The sequence below is a fragment of the Vanacampus margaritifer genome, chromosome 12, assembly GCF_051991255.1.
Source record: "Vanacampus margaritifer isolate UIUO_Vmar chromosome 12, RoL_Vmar_1.0, whole genome shotgun sequence".
NCBI lineage: Eukaryota > Metazoa > Chordata > Actinopteri > Syngnathiformes > Syngnathidae > Vanacampus > Vanacampus margaritifer.
Genome location: NC_135443.1, coordinates 16505562 through 16532152, shown reverse-complemented (window position 1 = coordinate 16532152; position 26591 = coordinate 16505562). Strand labels below are relative to the sequence as shown.

Here is a 26591-nt window from a genome sequence, read left to right as displayed (position 1 = left end):
TGTGCTTGTCAAGAAAGCTGAGTGTCTGGAAAGCATTACATCAAGTTGAAAGGTCTGCTCTATAGAAATACTGTACACCTATTAAATGTCCATACGAAAGTCAGCTTTAGAGGTTTGAATCAGGTCATAATATAGTGCAGTATTGCTTTTGAATGAACAGAGGTTAATGCTTTTCATGACCCGTATCAAAGCCGTTAAAAAAAAAAAAACTAACATGTAGAACAAACAAAACGCATCAAAAGTACATCCCAAAGAGGTGCAACAATCAATATTTAATTGAAGGTATATTGCCTTTAATATCCTCCATGTTCAATCCCAACACAACACTACGTGTACCTTGTCTGCAAAGGTAGGACCATTAATAATTCTAAGTGAAGTCACCTCAAATATACATTATTGTTTCATGAAGTCCCTTAAGGCACTCCAACATCCGTTGCACTTCCCGGTCTTTCGTTGCATTTGGTTTCCTTTTCCTGGTTGTTCACAGAGCAACTGGATCACTTTAAGTGCACTTCAGAGGAAACTTATTCTGAAAGACGACGATTTTGTTTTCTCGTTTTCATTTCTTATGACCTGTTAATTATCTACCTCGGTCGTCCTTTAAAACTAACATGGTTGAAAAATACGTAAGTCTTCCCAGTAACTGCAAATAGTTGTATGTGTCTGGTGGTCATGATCATGAAACACTGTTATTTTTTTATTTTTTTTACTTGATTACTGTTTATTTACCAGTGATCGGTGGTTATTTCGTATTCTATATTTGTAAATGATTTAAAAAAAAAAGGGAGGGGGGGGTGATGTTGTACTATCTACCGGTTCGGTCATTGTTTTCCCCCCCAAAAAACAGATGCTTGCAAATGTCTTATTTTGATTAAACACAGAAGATAATTAGTCTTCTTTCATGAAGGACTACATATATCAGTGAACAATTACCATTGGTATGCTGAAATAAGAGCGTTTGGACAATTTTAAATAAAAAAATGGCTCCAAACGATTACTCGATTATTAAAATAGTTGTCAATTAATTTGATAATCGATTATTTTTGATAGTTCTAAATAGGGGTCATGTTTTGACTTTGGCAAATAATGCCCGATTATTTACTTACAACAATAACATAACATGGCATGAACAACTGCTGGACTCAATTATTAAAGTCTGGTACATATTAGGAATGAGGAAAGGGTTCTATGGCCTTGAGACGAGCGTGTAGCAAGCCTCTTGGGAGTGATCAGCTGTGATTGTGCTGATATTATCGGATGTTGGCAGGATTCAAATGTCGAGCGCACGCTTGGCGCTGCACTGGATGCTTGAATTGCCGTGTCTGGCATGCGGGAGCTGGAGCATATCTATGATATGCCAAGCACCCTGCTGCTCTTTAGTTTAGTCATGCAAAACCTTCACTTCTGAGAACCAGAGCTGACTCTTCCTTTATTGGCGGACTTTCTTAAGGAATTCACAAAAATAAACAGCTCTTAAGCAAATGAATAGTAAAAAAAAATAAAAAAATCCAACTTTCCACTTTTATAGAGCAAAACTGTTGGGAAAAGTTGCTTTAAGTAAATACAATCTGATTAACTTAAAAGTATTTTGAAATATTCAGCACATCAGCTGTGAGTTTTGCTTTGATTATCCAACTTTATTGCTGGAGGAAGAGCACATTTCTACATCCTCAGCACAATTTAGTTCCATTAATCCCTTTACTTAACAACAGGCACTCACTTTACCAACTGCTCAAGGCTCCCATTCACCAACTGTTTGCAGACGAGTCCCTTAATAAAGCTGCAAAATCTACAACGCTCTGATCTGAGCGCTGTGAAAAGGGGCGTCGTTCTTAACTGAAAACTGAAAATGGGGCTCGGTTTGGACGCTTATTCACACGACAGATGTATTTTGGAGACAAAAAAAGCAAATATAACAGTCTCGAAATGGCTGCTTGTCTAAACACTGAGAAACAGTTAAAAGTCAAGGACATGCTGTGCAAGTATACAGAAACAGGTCACAACGAAAATGACAAGGTGCAAATATCACATTTCATTCACAAGCTAACTTAATGTGCTACACATATTTAACTCATTCACTGCCATAAATTACAAAAAAAAAAAAAAGATTATTAAAAATTAGGGGCAAGAGGCCATTAATTTTTTTATTGTAATTAATCGCATGACTTCACTAGTTAACTCGCAATTAATCACAAATTTCATATCTGTTCTAAATGTAAAATACATTTTTTTTCTATGTTTTCATACTCTTGTTAACAAAAGTGGAAAAAAAAAAGTTAAACTAATAGGAATTGTTCAAATGAATTTTTGACGTTAATAGCCGTCAATGGCAGTGAATGATGTTAAACATTCAATACTTAAATGCATTTGCAAACAGAATAGACATTTAAAATTCTAACATACCTCGACTAAAGATAGTTCAAAGATACATTTGACTAAGATGCAGCAGGAGGAAAAGCAATTGCTGTGCACTCACATCTTTGATAAAGTGACAATACCTGATTAACTCGACTTACCTTCCTCACAAAGTAGGCCTTGTCTTCCATAAGGACAAAGACACACTGCCTCCAGTGGCGACTTTGGGATGCACGTAGCGCCGTGACTGCAGGGGTTGCGGTCACAGGTCATAAACTGGCACAGCTGGCCAGTGTAAAGCGGGGGGCACTCGCAGAACCAGTCCTCGGCATCGCTAAATGGCGCATACCCGCAGGGACACATAATTAAACCAAGAGGTGAAAGTGAAACATAATGTGGAGATTTGGGATACATGGGGGTGGCTAAAATGCTTTTAATTGTAAACAAGGAAACTTGTGTCTACGTGTGTACATTTGGAATAATAAAAGTAGAACATACATGCACGTATAGTAGCATAGTCAAGCACACTCCTTTACCAAGATGGAATATTTGTAGTAGGCATATTAAACAAAAAATTACAGGCAAAGAATAGTTGGAAAATATACTCTAATAAAATATTTCCCAGTTTTGGTTCTAGCTATAGAATATATTATTATTATTATTATTGTTATTAAGAATAATAACAATAATAATAATAATAATAGTAATGATGATGATAAAAATAATAATAATATTAATAATGGTGATAATAATAATAATAATAATAATAAAAGTAGTTTATCACTAAATGGCCACAATCTGAAAATTACCATAAAATGTCAAAGTCTACAAGGGGTTTTCATTCTGAGGGGGGGGGGGGGGGGGGGGGGGTCTGGGGGTGGTTGAAGGTGAGAGAAAATGAATTTACTCATTTTTAGATGTGGTTCCAATTTTCCAAAATATAATGGGTTCATGCTAAGCATATGTCCTACACTAAAAAAAAAGAGAATTGTTGACCAACTTCAAAAAATATAGCTTCAAATGGTAACGCCAAAGTTAATCCAAAGTGAATATATTAAGTTTAACAAACATTAAATTTAATTGTGGGAATGCTTCAGTTTATGTTATTGTGATTTTTATTCTTATCCACATTTTTTTTTTTGCCATGTAACAACTCTAACAAAACTATTAAATGCATATTAGGGCAGCATCAGATGCCACTTTTTAAATAAATACACCATTAGCCATGATTTCAAACAAGTCAAGTTAGCTCAGTGGTTAGATCAATTGTCTGCCACCTGGGTTCAAACTCCGCTAGGAGCAGATTTTAGTGCATTTAAGATCAGGTCAGGACATGGATTATAATTTCTCTGAATTGATTAAATCCTACCTTAGAGAGATTGCAGTTCAAGATTTATTTTTGTTCATTTGTCATTTAACTACAATTAAGAATTTGTAATTTTCACAGAATTTATCTTTCAATTTACTTCATAAGCACATGCATTCAAAGCTTAACATTCAGCTAATAGCATTAAGCTTTTCAGCATTCCCACGCAATTTCTGCAGAAATTACACTTTGTCTAGTTCAATTGGGTGTTACCATTTGAAGCGATGTTTTATTTTTTTGTTAAGTTGGTTCAACAATTCTCTTTTTAGAGTGATACCTACTGCATACATGTTTCATGGGAGTCTGTTCTTGAGTAATCCTGCTAACTAACACACAAACCAAGCAAACCAAACCAATGGGTGAAAACTACCACTCTGGTTGTCAGGGCCAGAAAATACACAACCGCAAACTATTCTTTCTTCCTCAGTGAATAGTCTTTGCTTGGCGAAAAGACACACCAACATTTCAAGTAACATGTTGGCAGAAGACATGTGCACCAAAGGTATTCAGTCACAGATAGAGGAAGCGCTGGTGAGTTTCAGGCCCCATAAATTAATCATGTGTTTGGTGCAGCAGCTCTGCAGGGTGTGTTTTTGCTCCTTGAGAAAGTGGCTTCCAGAAATGAAATATTTACATTCTGTCGCTTGCGTAGCGCATTGTTAGACACGACTGTATTCTACTACCAAGAAAGGATTATTAACGGCCTGCTAATGCCGTTTGTAAGGTGCAGTGATACACAGCTGCATACTTGCGCTACCAGTTGCGCCCATTATATTTAAAATATTACACATGTAAATTGCCACAAGGAATAGTTGTCTTTGAGTAAACGTGCATTTGTCTAAATGCTCTATGACAATCTCTAAGAAACAAATACTGCAAATTGCATGTCAATCCTGAGAAATGCCCTACAAAGGCTTATAATGCGATCGTCACATGCCACTGTGGGGACCCCGAGTTAAGACTCTCCCCAGCCACATGGCTGTGGTGTACATGACAAAAAAAAAGTATCAGAATTAGTAGCACTCTACTGTAGAGTGATTTAGACCCGCCTTGACAGACAAAACATTTTGTATTAGCCTTGAGTCCTGCTCTGCTCCACTGTGATATGGTGTTCCACAAGGTTCAATTTTGGGGCCCCTGCTGTTTTCATTGTATTTGCTACCCCTTGGTTCAGTCTTAAGAAAGTATGGTGTTTCCTTTCACTGCTATGCAGATGTCAGATCTATGTCCCACTGAGTAAAAAGGACGCTATCACTGTGAGGCCACTTTTGTCCTGCATGGAGGACTTCTTGAATTTCAGGTAAAAGAAAACACAAGTTGGTCATAGCCATACAAAAACAGAAAAACTAACCCACTTCACATCAATCAAAGTAATGGATGTGCAGAATGACCAATAATGTTCATGCTTCCTAAATACTTGTTTATGGCCGTTTCTTAATTTAAAAAATATATATATTTCAATGATTTGTGTTACAGTTTGTCACCCCATAATTAATTATTATTCTTATTTTTTAAATCCGTCCATTCATTTCCTATACCACTTTACCTCATTGAGGACACAATAGTTATTATATAGAAATTTGGCAAAGAAAACTAATCAAAAATATTTTCATAAGCACACATTTTTTTTTACCAGACTAAAAATAACCTAGAGTGGACTAAAACCCTCATTAATAAACAATAACGGGGACTAAATCATTATGTAGTTTCATTGACTAATGAAGACGAGACGAAAATGTACTTCACTTCATAAAAACTGGACTGAAATGTATGGACATTTTAATTCATAAACAAAGACAAGACGTAAATTATGTGATTTTTGTAAAATCCTGTTTTTGCTAATCTGTCACTGTGACACTGTCATGTGACATAGTGACGCACCTGCTTTCAAATTTGCAGCTAACGAGTGCAATATGCACAAATACATGGGACAGAAGGGAGGTGGTTTCAAGGTTTAAGGTTAAAAAAAGTAAATCGTTATTATAACGTAACATCAATCCAACGGCTATAACGTTCCAACAATAATGTCAATCTGACCGCTAACTAAGGCTAGCTAGCCTGCTAGCTTATTAGCTCATAGCATGGAGCCATAGTAGCCACTTGTTGATATACTGTTAATTTTGTGTGAAGTAGTTTTTCATCATAAAGATGAGAGAAAAGTTTATGTGAAAAAGTTTTAGATTTGAAATGTTCAATTTTATCCGTTAACAAAAAATATACAGGGGGAAAATGTTTATCCTGACTAAAACTAGACTAAAACGTTGACCGTTTTTGTTGACTAAAACTAGACAAATAAAATTATGTTTTCTTGGACTAAAATGCTAGATTTATAATTGACAAAAAAGTTGACTAAATAAAAACGAGATGAGGTTGACTAAGTATGATAAGAACTAATAATGTGATTTAAACTGTACTCAAAGCCTTAAAAAATAAACAACAACATGTTATCCTTTGGGAAACAATGCATCTTGACCATGTATCAGACAAAATTCTAGTGACCAAACAACCAATGGACTGAACAAAAAATAAAATAATAATAATGTGAAGAAAAAAAACCCGCAATCCTAGCCATGACTTTTCCAGCAAAAACATCACTTGTCTCCAGCTGTGCAGGAAGCAAGTTAAAGAAGAAACAAGCTAATAAAATGCATTACCTCAATAAAGTCCAAATAAATGGCCACATAACTGAGCTCTGCATGCAAAACATATTGTGTTTGTGTCTCATTGTGTTTGTGAGTGCACTATTGTTGAGGAGAGGAAGAAGCAAGTCTGAAAACACTGCTCCAAACTGGATTTGTGCAGTGACGGTTGTTTCAATTTGCCCCTGGCTGCCACTTTGATGATGAAATTGTGGTAATTTTTGCAGACTAATCTAAGTATGTTCAAGCAACAATAGGTTGAAATTATACAATCACAATAAAACATTAAAATTGTTATAGTGGTTCACTTGCAGTTCATAGGGGGAATAGTTTCTCTGTCAGCTAAGAAAAACTTAGCAATTTCAATGCTAACATTAAACAATAAATATATTATTGAATGAACGTATTACTAAAAATAGACTTCACAATGGCAGAGAGTTTTGGAGTAGAACCCCCCCCAAAATGAAATAAATAATTTCTTACCATTGCTAACTCTTAATGCTAATGATGCTAATACCAAAAACATCAACTCAATGTTGTGGGCTGACCTCGTGAAAGTGATTCATACCAGACATCCTACTGAAATAAAACAATTTGATAAAGAGGAATAGTCAAAAAAATCCTCCTGACCGTTGTTCTGAAACGATACACAGTAGGGAGAAGAGTATCTCTGTCAGCCAAGAGAAACTTAGCACTGTCAATGCTAACATTGCTAAACACAATAAGTACAATAATGAATGAACTAATTAATAAAAATAGACTTCACAATGGCAGAGTGTTAACTTCGAGTAGCAAAAGAAACAAACAAAATAAAATAAATTATTCCTTACTATTGCTAACTCTTAATGCTAATGATGCTAATACCAAAACGGCCGACCTCAACTCAATGTTGTGGATTGACCTCATGAAAGTGATTCATACCAGACATCCTACTGAAATAAAACAATTTGATAAAGAGGAATGGTAAAAAAAAAATCCTCCTGACAGTTGTTCTGAAACGATACACAGTAGGGAGAAGAGTATCTCTGTCAGCCAAGAGAAACTTAGCACTGTCAATGCTAACATTGCTAAACACAATAAGTACAATAATGAATGAACTAATTAATAAAAATAGACTTCACAATGGCAGTGTTAACTTCGAGTAGCAAATGAAACAAACAAAATAAATTAAATTATTCCTTACTATTGCTAACTCTTAATGCTAATGATGCTAATACCAAATCGGCCGACCTCAACTCAATGTTGTGGGTTGACCTCATGAAAGCGATTCATACCAGACATTCTGTTGAACTAAAATAATTTGATAAAGAGGAATGGTAAAAAAAATCCTCCTGACAGTTGTTCTGAAACGATACATAGTAGGGAGAAGAGTATCTCTTGTCAGCCAAGAGAAGCTTAGCACTGTCAATGCTAACATGCTAAACACAATAAGTACAATAATGAATTAACTAATTAATAAAAATAGACTTCACAATGGCAGAGTGTTAACTTGGAGTAGCAAAAGAAACAAACAAAATAAAATAAATTATTCCTTACTATTGCTAACTATTAATGCTAATGATGCTAATACCAAACCTGGCCAACCTCAACCCAATGTTGTGGGCTGACCTTGTGAAAGTGATTCATACCAGACATCCTATTAAACTAAAACAATTTGATAAAGAGTAATAGTCAAAAAAATCCTCTTGACTGTTGTTTTGAAACTACACAAAATGTTTTATTCTCGCAAAAGGAGGCTCAAGCAGTTATGAAATCCAGAGGTTCACTTACATTTTCCGCCATGTTCTGTGATGTTTACATGGGTTTGTGTGGTATCACTAAGAAATCAAATCACATTTTATGCAGAAATCCAGATAAGGTTTCACATCTTGCAAATGTATATTTCAAAACAAATGCCCACCAGATACATTCATAAATAATTTGCCAGACTATATTTCCATACTACATTCTGTATGATTGGAAAGCTCTTGCGTCTTCCGCAGTAAATTATGTACTGAACACTTCTTTTCAAGTGCTTGTTGATATGCAAACACTCATGTACAGGAAGCCGGTTATGAGGTTCTGCTGTCATGCCATTCATCTGGAAGAAGCAGCTAGTCCACATTATCCTTCGTTAAAAATAAAGCCGAATCAATGTTTCTAGTGGATATTATTCATAGACAAGAGCCGCTTTGGTATGAAACACTTGCCCTCCATTATTGTAAACAGACAGTAGGATACCATGACAATTGAGAGCTCTGGCAGGAGGCGGCAGGATAAATCATTTCAACATCACCTCGCACGGAATTTTAATACTAGCCGAGGAATAAAATAAAAGTTGAATTTATATGTGACATTCACCTGATGTACTCGGGCTCCTGTTTGAGCAGACGGCTCCACGACATTTCTCTGACCTCGTCCAGACAGTCTTGGCTTGCCCGGCAGTGACAAAGGGCGACGTCTACAGAACCTCTGTCGGGCTTATTTGAAACAAACTGTCAAAGCAAAGCATCACTCACATGCAATTCCTTTAAGGTAGGAGGGAAAAAAAGACTTTCTCTAAGGATTCTGACAATATTCCCTCTCTACAACCTTTCTCTGTGCATATCTAGACTAGAAGTGTCCAAACTTCTTCACCGAGGGCTGCGCACGGAAAAATCAAAGGATGCACGTGCCACTTTGACGTTCTTTTCCTTGACTTTATTATACATGCTGAAACCAATTCATCATTTTTTTATCGCCCTTGAATAAATACCTAACGCACTAAAAACGTGTCCTTTGACTAAGTCCTGCCTGAGTTTCAAAGTAGGGCTGTCACTATCGAATATTTTAGAATATATCGATTATTCAGTTGATTAACTTATTCACTGCCATTGACGGCTATAAATGTAAAAAATTCATTTGAACTATTTCTATTAGTTTAACTCCCCCCCCACTTTTGTTAACAAGAGTTTGAAAACCTACAATTTTTTATTGTACATTTAGAACAGATATGGAATTTGTAATCAATTGCGAGTTGACTACTGAAGTCATGCGATTAATTACAATTAAAACTTTAATCACCTGATGCCCCGAATTTTTAATATTATGTTCTTTCTTTTTTTAATCTATTCACTGCTGTTGACGGCTATAAACGTCAAAAACTAATTTGAACTATTTCTATTAGTTTAACATTTTTTTCCCCACTTTTGTTAACAAGAGTATGAAAATTTTTTTTTATTGTACATTTAAAACAGATATAAAATTTGTGATTAATCGCGAGTTAACTAGTGAAGTCATGCGATTAATTACGATTTAAAAAAAAATCACCTCTTGCCCCTAATTTTTCATAATCTTTAAAAATCATTTATGGCAGTGAATGAGCTAATTTTGCATTACAGAAGCATTTTCCCCTTATTACTGTTTATTAACTACTGATTGGTGTATTGATGTTGTACTATGTTGATGTTGTACTATGTTACCGGTTTGGTTTGCAAATGTTTGCTGACCAAACCCAGAAAACAGGTGAGCCGTGATTGGTCGTTGCCGACTTCCTCAGCACAGGTGATGTCATCTTCAGTCGACAGCAAGTGGACAAATAAGTTATTAATTGTACAAGGACAATAATGATGTTGTTGAATCGTTCTGGACAAAATATTAACATTTTATTGCTGAACATGGCTCAATGTGTCAAGCATCCCTTTAATTTAACAAAACAGTGACTGTGAATATGACTTATTGGCCATGTACATACACTGTTGCTTATCTAAAAATAAATACACATGTATTTTTAAAATATTGTTCTGTAATACTTCATTCTCATCATTTCATTTTTGTCTTATTCAACGTGACTCAGCCGAGCAGTGGACTAGCATCTTAGTACACACTGTTGACACACTGACACTGGTATTGACATTAGCATTGGCACAGTGGTCAATACATTTTATGAAATTGAATATAAAACATTTATTAGATTATTAGAAAGTGTTATAAATGCCAAGGTGATGGGGGGAAAAATATTTGCTCAGATAAACATTCAGAAGAAGAACAATGTTTCCTCTGGAAATATTCTCAATGGACTTGAGTTGCACACAGGATGATGGATTTTATTCTAATGGTAAATTAGAATAAATGTTTCTTGGACCCTGAGCCATTTTATATCTACTTGGAAGCAAGACCTTCAAATAATATACATTTTGAAGCACACTTCTAATCAATTAAATGAAGCAGCCTGCAATAGAAATGGCCAAACAAGGTAATGTTATAGGTGCATGTAATTTGCATGTAATTGTTGAGTATGAAGTGGATTTTGTAACATGCTCCTAGCTGCATTCTTAACTTCTCTGCAAAGTTTGTGGACGTCACAGTAAGCAGCTGTAATACACATAACTTAGTGAATCAATCAGACACACAAATGGGCAAAAAGGAGGCTTAGTAGCTTTTGTGCATTTTTAGCAGGGAACAACTACAGAGCTGACAGCACATTACTAAGCCGCCGTGTGACATCAATTGGGTGATACGCTTAATTACCTTATTTAGAGGGACAAATTACAGTTAGCTACTTTGAGTTTGAAGAGTACAAAATGTTAGCTCTGCTCTGTGTGGTCGGCAAAATCAAAAGGACAAGTACCTGTTAACCTCACAAATCATATGTGAGAATTGTACAACAGGCGCTAATTGTTAAAAAGGAAGCCTGTGGATTAATGTGCGCTGGCTGGACTTTTGCCTCGGCAAGTTGCCAGGCAACAAGAAGAGAATTGTGTTGTTGGGAACCGTTTTCCCAATTGTATTTTATACATTGATAAGATGAAAGTGCAACAGAAAAAAACAAAACAAGCACAACTGCTGGTTGCAGTGCTTTTGATCTTGCAACATGATAATCATCTAAAAATGGGAGAAATTTTTTCTTTACATTGCAAAGGATTAATAGCAAGGTCCAATAATTTACAGAAAGTGCACAATGGTGTGAAAAGATCATCAAAACATGTTTTTTGGCTTCATTCGGGGTACGGGTAACTGGAGCTTGCCCAAAGTCGCCGATATATCACATGGCACACACTCTGCAGTTTCAACAAACAACATGCACATTCACTGCCGTGATTTTCATTGTTATATTCTAGTTATGTTTCAACAAAAGACAGCAACTGTGAAAGCTGAAGCCACCCGCTCCTGCGAAAAGCTCACTGCGCGCCCACGCATACGTACCAACGTCAACAGCAGGCCCCCCAGCAGGACACTTACTGACAGGAGACATGTGGGAGTCAAACTGTACTCACTACATCTCATTTAGGACAATATCCACAATAACCTACAAATAAATACATTTAAACAACTTTACACTGCAATTTCACAGAAAATCAAGTATACAAGAAATTAGTAACTACAACAACAACAGGAACTTCCGTATTTATAACAAATTTAATCGCTAGTCAATCTGGTGAGCGGTTGTTGCGTTATAATTTAGCTAACACTAAATGCTTTCTTGGTTGACAGTTCAACAGCGCTAAACAAGTCAAAGCACTCACCATTATCCAACCTTTTAAATTGTATACCCTGCAACTTGAATTGCCATTCTGATTTTGGTGCGTCAAATAAATTATTAACTAATTAATTTATTTTATTTAATAAATAAATTAATTGACTCACCAAAATTAGAATGTGCCATTTTGATTTTGGTGCGTCAAATAAATTAGAAAACGTTTCCATGCACTCCCTGCAATGTGCTCACGTATTAGTCACTACAAAGTAGTGAAAAAAAAACACCCAAATATATTCTTTATGTATTTAAATCAGGGGTGTCAGGCTATTAAATTTTTTAATTGCAATTAATTGCATGATTTCAATAGTTAACGATCAATAGTTAATAATTAATCGCAAATTTTCTATCTGTTCTAAAATGTCTTGTTAGCATAAAAGGGGAAAACATGTTAAGCTAATAGAAATATGGCTGCATCTTTCAGTCATTAATACAGTAATGCCATAATAATTCATGAAATTGGGTTAAAAAAGAAGAAGTCCTATACTGTTAAAAAAAAGTGCTATATTATTTGTGTTGAGGTCATTTTTCTGCCACTAGATGGCATAATTGCATTTGTAAGACGATGGTGACAGCTCAGTGCATTTTTCTTTTCATATTAAGAGCTATCTAATCTTTAATATGAAGGAACTTGTGAAATTCTGCTCATTTTTAAAATTGTAAAATACAACTTGACCCCAGTTTCCACAAATATATGCATTGTTTAATTTATTATTGCTAAATTTTCATGTGGACGTGTCTGCTATGTTGCGACTGGAATTCCCCCAGGTAAGGCTTTCCAAGTAAGGGGCGGTCATTAAGCGAGCATTAAAGGAACTTTAAATGAACTCAAAATCAACACACTAATTTTGACATCCCTAATTTAAATGAAAACTAAATTGCTCGTGCTCAGTCTGACTAAATTTCCCATGATTCTTAGACACAATGTGTCACAGGAAGTAGTTCAAAATCTGGTATGATGAGAAAGTAAATGGGGTATATGCCACGGAAGAGGCGGGACTTCCGACTTCTGTGTTTACACACATCAGCTTTGTTTCCGTTTCCTGTTTGTAACGTGTGGGTCGCGTCCCAATTCTTGCGCTTCCGCCGTCGACGAGTGCGTAGTGCACTAGTGTGTCTGTCTCAGTTGTCCGAAGGATTTCAGAGAGTTGAGACACCCTGCGCATCGGCGGGAGCGCTCGGTGGGGCGACAAGGGGTGGGTGTGTGAGTGGAACGCGGCCATGAGTGGCCGGAAACAACGCTGATATGTGAAACACGGAAGTCAGAAGTCCGTGGCATCTACCCCATAGTGTCAGCTAAACTCTCACCTCTAATTCACCTTCTAATTTGCTTACATAAAGACTTCTATTGTAGATGAAAGATTTTTGTTTTTCACATTTACAGTGCATTGAGATTCATAAATGTCACACATCAGACATCAGAAAGACTTTTGGCATTTCCCGCTGATGTTCCTAAAAAGCCTCATATGCATAGATGCCCACAACCGAATATGCCCCAGTTTGACATTGATATGGCAAAAAAACTCTGGTGAAAACATAATCCCCTGCCATCCAATTGTCTCACAGCAGTGCAGCCAAAGGCGACTATGAACTCTCCATGACCCCTGTGTAGTGTGTGTCATACAAGAGACATCTGCATATGTGTGTCCATCACACGAAGATAATTGCGAGACCGCCCCCTTAACACATGACAAACCACGAGAACGCCATCACATCCTAATTGTTATTCTCCAAGCCTTTTCCTATCACAATAATCAGGTGCCTGCTTTCATTTCCTGTGAAACAAATGCAACTGTTAATTGATAGTGTCATAACAATGAACAAGTCATTTACAGCACCTATATTCTGGATTAGCCAAGGGGAAAGTGCGTCATAGGTTATGTGTGCAGACTAACAAAGGGGATCAAAATTGCTGGTAAGTGAGGTGTGATAGTGTTCTGGTGAGCATTTCAGACTAATCTAGGAAATTAATGTGACCTTTCCTTCTTTCAACTTGTTGTATTATGTTATCAGGGACACATTTAGAACCCATGAACATAACCGATATTCTTTTATAACTAGTGTAGTTATTTTTAAGTATGGTGACGATGACGACGGTGAGTAATCTTACAACTTCAATTGTCAGCTACATAATATGCACTTAGACACAACAAAATGTAAAAAGTGTAAAGGGAATGAAGTACAATATAACATATGAACAAATTGTAAAATTTTAAATTATAATTCCAAAAGTGTATTATAGTACAATATATAAAATCAGTTTTTCCCTTTAGTCGATTTATAAGTCAATTCAGAGAACTAAGCTCAGGCAGCTATTATTGCCTCCCTACTAACTTGCTAGTAGGGATGTAACAATATCTAAACATCACGATATGATATTATCACGATGTAAAGGTCACAATACGATATTGTGAAAAGGTTGGTAAGATAAAAAAAGGTCACAATATTGTAAGAAAAAAATAGCTCATGCTAAAAAACAACAACACAATATTGTGCTTTTGTACATAACAGCAATGCATATCAACAACCTGCAATATTTAATAGCACTTAATATTGAGGCACTTAGTTGCTAATGCACGCACACATTGAGTTTGTCCACATATTGACTCGATTCACAAGCATATTACGTTCCCCTTCATCTGACCATTAGCTTGGATTTTAAACATAGAAAGCCAAAACATGCCGTGTGAAAATTAAACTGCACTGAAAAACTAGCCACCAATGGGGAACAAGCCAGTCCCAAGCCTGGATAAGTACAGAGGGTTGTGTCAGGAAGGGCATCCGACGTAAAACTTTGGCCAAATCAAATAAATGACTTCTATACCAGATCAGTCGAGGCCCGGGTTAACAACAACCGCCTTTGGTGCTGTTGACCGACAGGGTGCCGGTGGAAACTGGACCATTGTTGGTCGAAGAAGGAGAGGAGGAAGGTGTGTTCGTATGAGGAAAGAGAAGAGGAACACCAAGAGTCTGGGACTAAGAGTAGGGACTTTGAATGTTGGAACTATGACAGGAAAAGGTACAGAGCTGGTTGACATTATGCAGAGGAGGAAGGTGGACATACTGTATGTTCAGGAGACCAGGTGGAAAAGGAGCAAAGCTAGAAGTTTAAAAGCAGGGTTCAAGTTGTTCTATCATGGTGTAAATAGGAAGAGAAATGGAGTACGAGTTATCGTGAAGGAGGAGTTTGTTAAGAATGTTCTGGAGGTAAAAAAGAGTGTCAGATAGAGTGATGAGCCTGAAGCTAGGAATCTAAGGTTTGACGATCAATGTTGTTAGTGGGTATGCGTCACAGGTAGCATCCTTAAAAGCGAGAGAGTTGTCATAGGTGCAGACGTCAATGGACATGTTGTTGCAGGAAACAGACGTGAAGAGGAGGTGATGGGCAAGTTTGGTATCCAGGAGAGGAACCCAGAAGGACAGATGGTGGTTGACTTTGCAAAAAGAATGGAAATTACTGTCCTTATTACTTTCTTCCAGAAGAGGCAGGAACATAGGGTGACCTACAAGAGTGGAGGTAGGAGTACAAAGGTAGACTACATCTTGTGTAGAAAGGTGTAATCTGAAGGAGATCAGTGACTGCAAAGTAGTGGTAGGTGAGAGTGTAGCCAGACAGCATAGGGTGGTAGTGTGTAGGATGACTCTGGTGGTGAGGAAGACAAAGACGGCAAAGGAAGAGTGTTGTATGACTTTCAGGAAGGCTGAGACAGGCTCTGGATGGCCAGGAGGTGCTTCCAGATGACTGGACAACTAGAGCAAATGTGATCAGGGAGACAGGTAGGACAGTCCTTGGTGTGTCATCTGGAAGGAAAGGAGAAAAGGAGACTTGGTGGTGGAATGAGGAGGTGCAGAAGTGGATCCAGAGAAAGAGGTTAGCTCAGAAGAAGTTGGACACTGAGAGGACTGAAGTAAGTAGACAGGAGTACAGGGAAATGCAGCGTAAAGTGAAAGTAGAAGTGGCAAAGGCCAAACAAGAGGCAGTATGGTTTCATGCCAAAAATAGAGTACCACAGATGCAGTATTTGCTTTGAGGATGTTGATAGAGAAGTACAGAGAAGGTCAGAAGGAGCTGCATTGTGCCTTTGTAGATCTGGAGAAAGCTTATGACGGTGCCCAGAGAAGAACTTTGGTTTTGTATGAGGAAGTCTGGAATGGCAGAGAAGTATGTTCAAGTGGTGCAGGTCATGTATGAGGACTGTAAGACAGTGGTGAGGTGTTCTGTCGGTGTGATGGAGGAGTTCAAAGTGGAAGTGGGACGACATTAGGGATCAGCTTTGAGCCCCTTCTTGTTTGCTATGGTAATAGACAGGATGACAGACGATGTTAGAAATAATTTTCCATGGACTATGATGTTTGCTGATGACATTGTGATCTGTAGTGAGAGCAGGGAACAGGTAGAGGAGAAGCTAGAGGCATGGAGGTTTGCCTTGGAAAGGAGGGGAATGAAGGTTAGCCGCAGCAAGATGGAGTATCTGTGTGTGAATGGGAGGGACCCAAGTTGAAGAGTGAGGTAGCAGGGAGAAGAGACCAAGAAGGTGGTGGAGTTTAAGTATTTAGGGTCAAAAGTCCAGAGCAATGGAGAGTGTGGAAAAAAAAAGTGAATAAGCGTGTGCAGGAAGGCTGGAACGGGTGGAGAAAAGTGCCAGGTGTGATGTGCGATAGAAGAGTTTCAGCTAAAATTAAAGGAAATGTTTATAAAACTGTGGTGGGACCAGCGATGTTTTTTGGTCTGGAGACAGTGCCACTGAGGAAAAGATCAGGAGGCAAAGACTGGAGGTGGCAGAGATGAAGATGCTGAGGTTCTCTTTGGGAGAGACCAGAATGGATAAAATCAGGGATGAGTACATATGAGGGACAGCACATGTTAGAGGCTTTGGAGATAAAGTCAAAGAGGCCAGACTGAGATGGTTTGGACATGTCCAGAGGAGAGATAGTGAGTGAGTATACTGGCAGAAGGATGCAGAGTTTCCAAATGCCAGGCCCCCTGAAGGGAAAAGCCGAAAGGAAAAGAAGACTGAAAAAACAGAGGGTGCTAGAACTGCACAAATGGAAATCAACCTGACTTTTTTAATAGATGTGCTGCTTTTAATATCGTGACATGACGATGATGATATTGTGGCAGTTTTGATATCACAATATTGCCGTTATCGTTACATCCCTACTTGCTAGCAATTTAATCAATCAGACAAACAAACAGAAACTTTCCAATTTTTTAAAATTTGTGTTCACTTTTGCATATACAGTATAGTACAGGGGTGGCCAAGTTCGTTCCTCGAGAGCCACTATCCAGCCTGTTTTCCATGTCTTCCTCCTTCAGCGCAGCTGATTCTAATGATCAGCTCATCAGCAAGCTTTGCAGAAGCCTGACAACGATCCTGATCATGAATCAGGTGTGTTAGTGGAGAGAAACATGGAAAACAGGCTGGATAGTGGCTCTCGAGGACCGAACTTGGCCACCCCTTGTATAGTATGTCTGGAACACGGTTATGAAAGCTGCACAGTTATTTGGGAATTTCTGCTACTGGTCTCAGTGTTGTGAATTAAGGTCTTGGTGGGCCTTGGAGTTTTTCAAGATGGTGTCAGCACTCTTTTACATTTGGGAAAGAATGCAAGTTGATTTGTTTTTTTAAGTCTCCTACAGTGTCTTATTTTACTTACTCATGAGGATAATTTGTTTGACGGAGTACTAAAGACATTGGAAAGTGTTCACATTTGACTGAATATCAGAGGATTGTCAGAGGATTTGGACTCTTTAATCAAAAGTATACTTGAAGAAATGTTTAAAACCCTTTCTTCCTTTCTGATTTGTGTGCAATAAGATGGCAACAATGATATTTTATAGATTTTTTAATATATACTTTTCTTTGCAATTTCTGGGCAATTAAATTACCCTAATACTTGTGCTTCACTGTTAGTTTTTCAAGTTGGTGGCAATTGTGCACTTTTAATGCATTTCGGGACCAAGGGTGTTATGAATGTATTGTTGAGATTTGTCTGTACTACTAAAGGTGCTTAAAATGTTAATCCTTGGACTTAACTCTTTATAAAAAAATATGATCACAAAGTAATTGAGGGCAGAGAAGCAGTTCTATGCCATTGATTGAGAAAGTGAGATGGAGCACCTTCTTACATTACATGTGTTTCTTGAAAAGAATAGATAAGGATGTTTTTCTGATTGCAATTCTACTTTGTTATTCAATAGCAGGATTAAGCAATGTATCTACTTGACTGATTCACAAACCTTTGAAAAAGGAGCATGTGGTAAGGAAGGAGGACATTTCCCCCCTTCCCACATTTGCGTTATCATTACAAAGTAGGCAGATGTATGCAAAATGGACAATTTGGTGCTAATCAAAGTTGAATTTTGTATTGGTTACGTAGCATCTTTAACTGATGGAGTAATTACCTGACACAGGTCCCTCCATTGCGACACGGAAGGTGCTGGCAAACAGGTGGGTCACAGTTTTTGATGTTTCTCCCTCTCACAGCTTCTCCCGCCAGCAAAATCTCCTTTGAGTTGACCCCAAGTTGCCGGATACATCCAATAAATCCTTCTTTTGCAAGCCCGTCATGCAATTCCCGAGGGGGGGAAGCAACCCCAAGAAAAATAGGCCCAAATGTTCCCTGCAAAATAAAAGAAGGTAGTAAGCCAGTGATCATGAATATTGTTTATTAAATCACACTAAATCATACAATATATATGGCCCCATTCATTTTGTTGCTTTGCTGCAACTGTAAAAACAGGAATGAGAAGAAAAATTACCACCGTTGTCTCCACACGCTCACCCTAAAAGAATAGGAGAGATACAAATACAGATCAATTTTGCAGGCTTTCTTTAATGTGAAGGTAATTGGGAATTAATTTATTGAAACTAATTCTATGAAATTGCTAATTGTGATCAAATGGAGCTGCAGAAAGAATTGTAGCAAAATATCTCTTTTTATTTCCTATCATATACATCCGACTGACTGGCCCAACCCGTGATATTAAATAGTCTCTTCATTACTCCTTTATTGCCATACATTGCAGACTGATGCCTCTATCAAGACATATTGGATTTTATGCTGCTATAATGGTCCATTATGACTAATAAATCACCCTCGGAAAGGAACGGGCATGTTTGATATTTATATTGTTGCTGGGAAAGTGTATAAAACGTGCAAGCACTTCCTTCATTCATTAGCTTAATGTGGATTTTAGATGGTGACAAATAATATATTGAGAGATGTTATTTTTATTCAGTTGGATTATGTGAGTTGTGAACTTCTGTGAAGGAGTCTATTGAGGATGCCACATTTTATATTTGGCCATTAGAGTAACATTTTACCATTATTATGTTTTATGACTTCCCTTTATGTTTGCATCTGTAAATTAACTTAAAAAATTATCAGCCTTCCTATTCAGCGTGTTTTGTGTTGTGGTCACTCATCTCCAGTACAAAGTGAATGAGGAGAGGTGTGGACTGAAGCAGTGAAATATGTGTTTTGAAGGACAGCCGCAAATGAGTCGCGTCTACAGAAGTCAATTATTCTAATGATCCACAATGCTTTCAGTTCTCAACTCATAATAATGGATTTGAGAGAATGGGCACATGGGGTTGAACGACTTCAGATTTTTTTTTGTAGATGACGCTAAAGTGATGATAGTCGAGCCGATTTGGACTAATCTGTGATATTATTCATTTGTACGTTCACTCATCAATTTAAATCTTTACTCATTGTAACTTGGCTTGGCAGTTGGCATCAGGCGTAAAAGCGGTGGAGAGACGCCAAATTTAAAGACCGTTTTGCACTTAAGGTAGCCCGAATTGATTTCACCATGAAACATTTTGAAATGTACATAGTCAGTGAAGATGAATTTCCCTACGGGGACCAATAAATTGAATCTAGTCTAGTCTAGTCTAATCTAATCTAATCTAATCTAATCTAATCTAGTCTAATATAATATAAAATAATATAATATAATATAATATAATATGGCGGCACAGTGGTTGACTGGTTAGCACGTCCGCCTCCCAGTGCAGTGGACGTGAGATCGAGTCCGGGCTTCGGCCTTTCTGGGTGGAGTTTGCATGTTCTCCCTGTGTTTGCGTGGGCTTTCTCTGGGTACTCTGGTTTCCTCCCACATTCCAAAGACATGCATGGCAGATTTATTGAACACTCTAAATTGTCCCTAGGTGTGATTGTGAGTGTGGATGGTTGTTTGTCTGTGTGCCCTGTGATTGGCTGGCAACCAGTTCAGGGTGTACCCCGCCTACTGCCTGAAGCCAGCTGGGATAGGCTCCAGCACCCCCGCAACCATTGTGAGGATAAAGCGGTTAAGAAAATGGATGGATGGATGATATAATATAATATAATAGACCTGAAATGTAAAATAATTTTGAAGTGTGGAATTGAAAGTGTTGGAAAACAAATATGACTGTTTTCCAGAAAATAAATCCATTCTCCTGATTATTTTTTGGGTGGAGCGAGTAACCACATAAAAGCCATATTTAGTTTGATTTATTTAATCCCCTAGTGTCCATTGTTCATTACATTAAACTTATAACTTGGGACAGGGCACCCAAAAATGGTGGCTCACGGGTCTGCTAGATGATAATCCTTGTTGTAGGTCACATGACTCCTTCTGGTGACTAGTTCCATATTTGCCTTGGAAGCTCCAAAATAACAATACAAAATAGATAATAGTTTGTGGTGACTTTCGCTTCTTGTATTTTAAAAAAATGTCTACACCGAAAAAGCGGCATAAAGAGGTCTGTGTCAATTTTTTTCCCATTGCACATCACAAATACTGAAACCTTGTAGTGTGGGATCACACAATGAAAACAGTTCTTCTGCATTTCTGTTCTCCACAAAGTTAGATGAATTAGATATTTTATTTTGCCAATATTTACAATTTCGCTGGGAAAATTTTACAATAAGTTATCACATGAATAAGCACTTTACTATTTGCTGCAATGAAGAATTGCTTCTGCTTGCAATGAAGAATGCTTTGCTCTGCTCTTACACTCACATTCACATAGCCAGATTTGGGCAGCCGTATCTAAAACCTGATTAACAGGAGATGACTCATAAAAGCACAAGAACAGAAACATCTAACCCAGCAGAATGGATTGAGCCAGTCCGCTAAGACGCGCCTGTTGTCTGTTTACAAATGATTGCAAACTTGACCACACATGTACTCAGCATTCACATGCACACACACATAGACAAACGTTCCAAATATCCCTTGTTCCCCCACTCCTTAGAGTTGGAACACCCATGTACTACACCTTAAAAACAGTTGGGTCAAAAGTAACCCAATTATGATAAAAAATGGACCGATCCACTTTATGGGTTAATTTGACCCAACTTTCTGGGTTGTTTTATACAAAATGACCCAATTTTTTGAGCCAAGTAAAGGATCTTATCAATATTTATGAGTTATTTTACACTAAAAGACCCACTTCTTGACTTAAAGTTGGGTCAAATTGACCCAAGTAGAGGATCAGTCCATTTTTGACCCATAGTTGGGTTATTTTTGACCCAACTGTCTTTAGAGTGTAGAGGCGTGAAAAACTCTAAGGATGAGGAGGGGTTCTTTAGAGAGTGCAGTGGTGAATTGTATGGAGGCAGTGCAGTCTTTCCTACCAAGCTTTCTAACAAAAACTGAGTGTCTTTTCTCGTTTTTGTCTGATGTTTAATAAATGTCTAACAGGTAAACCTGACTAATTTATTTTCCATTTTTCCTTTACAATAGTTGAACAACATCATACTAATCAATTCAAGTGAATGGCACCCTCACAAAACCTAAATTTTGCTTTTAAAAGATAAATACGATAAAGGTGCTATAGCAAGGTGATTAAGAAGTTTGTAATCCCCCGCCCAAAAAAAACCTTATTTTATATCAGCCAAAAATCCAAATTTTCAGGGACTTTGAAATGCCAATCTTTAGTGTTATGCATGAGAAAAGTTTTATTTGGCATTGCTGTGTTATTATGGGTGCCAGGATGTCACAAACAATAAAAATAAATCTTACTGGTGGAGTCTTTGTGAAAAAGTCATTGCTACATATTTTCTGTCTCAGCAAAAGAAAAAAATGAGGCATTCACTGACGATAAACATCTTTATAGACAAACAGACCATTGTGGGAATTGATGCGTTACACTGAATGGAATATTGCTAAGCTGAACTGTGTGAACATGTCACATTGGATTTTGTATGCCTGTGACGTTCCTCCAAAATATCATTCATCATGACTTGATGATGGCGTTTCCGGCGAGGTGCAATGGAGGGAGGCATTAAGGCGCATGGCCAAATAATCTTTTGAGATGTTGGCTTATTGCCATCAGATTTCATTGACACAACAAATGCACCACTTGACAGCTTATAAAGTCGACTCGAGTTCACAGTTTCATGGTGAAAAAAAGACTTCCTTGCACTGCTGCCATTCACTAATTTAATTGACCACACCAACTTCAACAGTGCCGTTTTTTAAAAAACTTTTCTCAATGCTTTGTTTTCATCGTATATAATAAATTTAGCTTCCAAGATACAGAATTAATTAATTCCCTGAACAGTTTACCCTCGCCAGGGTCATGGGTGTGCCTATCTTAGCTGTTTTCGGGCGAGAGGCGGCGTACACCCTGAAATGGTTGCCAGCCAATCACAGGGCACAACTAGACCAACAATCATTCACACTCACATTCACACCTACAATTTCGAATCTTCAATTAACCTACCATGCATATTTTATTTGCACATTTCAATGGGAAAATATGATTTGAGTTACAAGCCTTTTGAGTTGAAAGCATAGTCACTGTTTTAAAGAAACTTGTATCTTAAGAAACCACCGTACATTAACATACCTGTATTGTATCATGTAAATGGTATTAACATGGAAGAAAAAAATCCTCAAATTAGAAAACCATAAATCACATTAAGGGTGGTGCAGCATATTGAGCCTGTGGGAAGGTCGAGCTCCTTTATGTGTCTTTGAAAAGGAAAAAATATATATTCATCTAAAATTAAATGTGAGTGCTGTTAATCAAACTAATGAGGCAGACCAGCTAGATGAGCAGGTAAAAATCAGCCTGGTGCTACTTTCATTGCTTGTCAAAAAATTAGTCACAGCCAAACGTTAATACAGGGTAGCATAATAATGTGCGGCCATCATAGAATGGCACAAGCATTCTTGCTTTAATGATGCCTTTCCCAGCAGTCATTTTGAAACAACTCAACAGTCAATAATATAGTTTGAAATATGAAATACAGTTCAATTTCTTGTAGCTTTTGGAGATATATACAGTACATGCACTTGTGGGGACTGGTGGCTAATTGTAATTTACAATCAACAAAATGGCCTGGAGTCCATAAGTTGCTTCATGTTCCAAATACAAATTGCTCTGAATTTGAAAAGAACAATGTTGTGTTATGTTATGTCCAACATGAAACACTAATGCCACCTAATGGCAGAAAATTACCACAACACAAATCTGACTCAATGTTTCACATTCGTTTTAACTGTTTAGTATGCTATTTAATTTCAAATAACTACAAAGCACTTACTATGAAATTTATTTATCAATGAACTAAAATATACAACCACATTTGGATTTGATAACCATATTTGTCTACTTTTATATTAATTAACGAGTATAAAAAATATAATGAAAAGATAATTAAATACGTTGGAACTTTGGGGCACAATGAAAAATCTTGAACATCCAGTCCATTTTACTAAACATATTATATACAACGTATTAAACATTTTAAAAAATGTACATGAGCAATGCCAATGAATAAAAACACCTAAGTGTTCGTACAAGGGGTGGAATTTACAGGCAGGTCATGTTACCTCTGACACGGGCAGTGACACAGAGTCCTGAAGACGATGAGCCGGGCCATTATTTACTGCTATTTCAATCATACATGACCCTGCTTGTTTGCCGCTGGGCAGATTGTATCTGTTAAGAGGAGAGAGAGAGCGAGAGAAAGAGAGAGAGAGGGTAAGCGAAGAAGCGTCTCGTCAGACCGCGCTCAACCAACAATATCGAACAATAAATCCAGCAAAGCATGAAAATATTATGCAGAGATAGACAGAGCAGATGCAGTAATGCAGCTACTAATGTGACCATTGAGACTACGCTGTAAACTCGCTATGTATACATTACACAGTAGTTTACGACAAACTTTATGCACTGCTGGATTGGGTATAGGAAGCAATGGTGCATTTGGAGCCCAAGCTGTAACCGAAAGTCAAGGATGGGCAAACCAAAGCAGGCTACAGCTTCCGTAGCTTTGTTTTCATAATAAGGCCAAAAATCACGGTTATTTCTAGCGTTATGATGATGTTGAGATATAACAGTGTTTTACAAGATCATCATGTACATTATACAAAAAATGTTATCACCACACAATAAAAGAAAAGCACAGCGCTCATTATGTCATCCGGGATTAATTAATGATAAAAAATGGGGGCATGAAGCAGATATACATTATAAAGCTAATGAGTCTGAGGATGATTTTATAATTTGACCCTCTCTTGGCATCTCAGGGGAAATGTACATTTGTACCAGTCATTAATGTTGCAGTCACAATGTTAAGTAGCTGGTCTACTTGTGTCATAAGGCAGCTTTGGCAAAGTCAAGCGATTTCCGCTCTCCGATTCATCATTTGTACATAATATGCAATAAGAGCGGTGTGCATTATATATGAGATTCTACAAGCGATGCCACACACATTTAAAAAAAGCTTCTGCTCGGGAGTAATGCGTCATTGTTCTGCACTGTGTATTCCTAGTTTGTCTGATAACACAAGTGAATGATTAAAGAAGAATAAGCCATTTAACATACACCTTTTGTAAAATTGAAAAAAAAAAACAGACTGCATAAATGGTCCAGGCCATATTTAGTGTTCCAAAAAGTATCCTGATAATGAAATATAGCTTATAAATGTGTGAAAATGAACCATTTTAATTTTTAGTAAAAAATTACTAATTTGTAGTTCTTAAACTTTAAAATGGGTAAATTTGATTATATAAACAATTAACATTCAATTGAAAATCTGTCAAAGTCAACCATTTTAATTGTCTGTTGATTAATTAAAAAAATAATAATTTGGGTCAATTTAATTCGGTATGATTAACATTACAAAACCAACACAATAAACATTGTTATAGCTTATTGTTAACTGTTTTCATTGAACATATGTCAAACTTTCTGTTAAGGTGAAGTTTCATAGCAAAAACAAACAAACACAAACAATGGATTAACAAAATAATAACAATAAGTTTGATAATAATGATGATGATGCAATATAAAAGTATATCGTATCGTATCGTATCGTATGTATGGGATGACTTGAATGTACAGTATGCCTAATAGGTGCTTTGAGCAAGCTTTTCTTTTCTTTTCATTATCTCTTCTTGCAGAAAATAGTCCAATACTTGGGAATATTAAGCCTTTTAAATAAAAACAAAATAAGTGCACGTTTTTTCACTATCACATTATGATGAATGAAATCCCACTGCCTTCATTCACAGTAGACGTTCTTGTTGGTGAGTGTCCTTGCGTGTTCTGGGAAATATTAAATGACTATAATAAAGAACATTTGAACCAAAAGGTTGCCTGTTTACAACCATTGGTGGTGAAGTGCTTCACACAGCAACCTTTTATTTCCCACTTAATGCACTCCTCATAGTCACCCTGGGATGTCTTCTCGGCACATTAAATGGATCGTAACTGGACTGTTGTGATTGTCTTAGAAGATGTTTTGCCATTTATCCATGCAGGCTTCATTGGTTCATGCACATAAGCTAGCTAGAGCCTCAACCAAGAATGGGAACTTTTTGTAGGGACGCAAACGATAACTTGGTCATTATTAATATTTCATTGAGTTGTAAAACAAGGACCGTTTTTTCCCATGAACTCCTAATGTCCAATATCTCAGAGGTCCCCAACCCTGGTCCTCAGGGACCGGTATCCAGCCTGTTTTCCATGCCTCCCACAGCCAACACAGGTGATTCATATCATCAGCTAATCAGCAATTTCTGGAGAAGGCTGATAACGATCTCCACCTGTGTTTGCTGTGGGAGGCATGGAAAACAGGCTGGATACCGGTCCCTGAGGACCAGGGTTGGGGACCTCTGCAATATCTTACTAACGTCACCTCTGTTAACCTTGTTAGTGCAATTAATTTCAATCAAGTAATTTACTTGATTGCTGAAGGGGGAGTCCAGCAGCACAATCATTTTTCCAGGAGCAAGTAATCTTTACAGCTTCTGCTAATTCTTATTATTCCCAGTTCAAGCTGTTGTTCAATAAAAAACATATGCTTTAATAATGACATGGCAACAATCAGACTGATCCCCTCTCTTGCTAAATTAGTTTTTTTTTAAATGTTGATTTGCAGGCAACCACACATATTACAACTAAATGTAAAGTTAATCAGAGTCAGGAAATTAATAAGTATTTTTCTTGTCTACACATGTTGATGTATTGTGGCACATTGATGACCACATGCGTGAAAGACTTAAAAATAATGCAACCCACTGTTTGGACGTGCATGTAGTAATTGCTTCGGTGGAATCAATTAACAGAAAACACACAAGATTTATGTACGTTTGATCATTCGACCAGCACACTTTTTAGTCAACAGCTTGAAAGAAATAGTACTCATTTCCAACACTTAAAGGCGCTTTCACATCCAAAATTCAAGCACATTTTCCCACCTTGAAAAGGCAACTTGAGAATTTTCA

General features: G+C 37.3%; 1 protein-coding gene across 3 annotated transcripts in view; it reads right to left on the bottom strand.

Annotated features, from left to right (window-relative positions):
* Window positions 1–26591, bottom strand: part of eys (eyes shut homolog) — a 206369-nt gene that overhangs the window by 15511 nt on the left and 164267 nt on the right. For all 3 annotated transcript variants that reach the window (XM_077582976.1, XM_077582977.1, XM_077582978.1), the window contains 3 exons: window positions 23691–23799; window positions 18261–18478; window positions 2517–2689 (listed from right to left, as the gene is read on the bottom strand). In XM_077582976.1, coding sequence (XP_077439102.1) covers window positions 2517–2689; window positions 18261–18478; window positions 23691–23799 — 500 coding nt within the window. The remainder of the gene's footprint in view (window positions 1–2516; window positions 2690–18260; window positions 18479–23690; window positions 23800–26591) is intronic.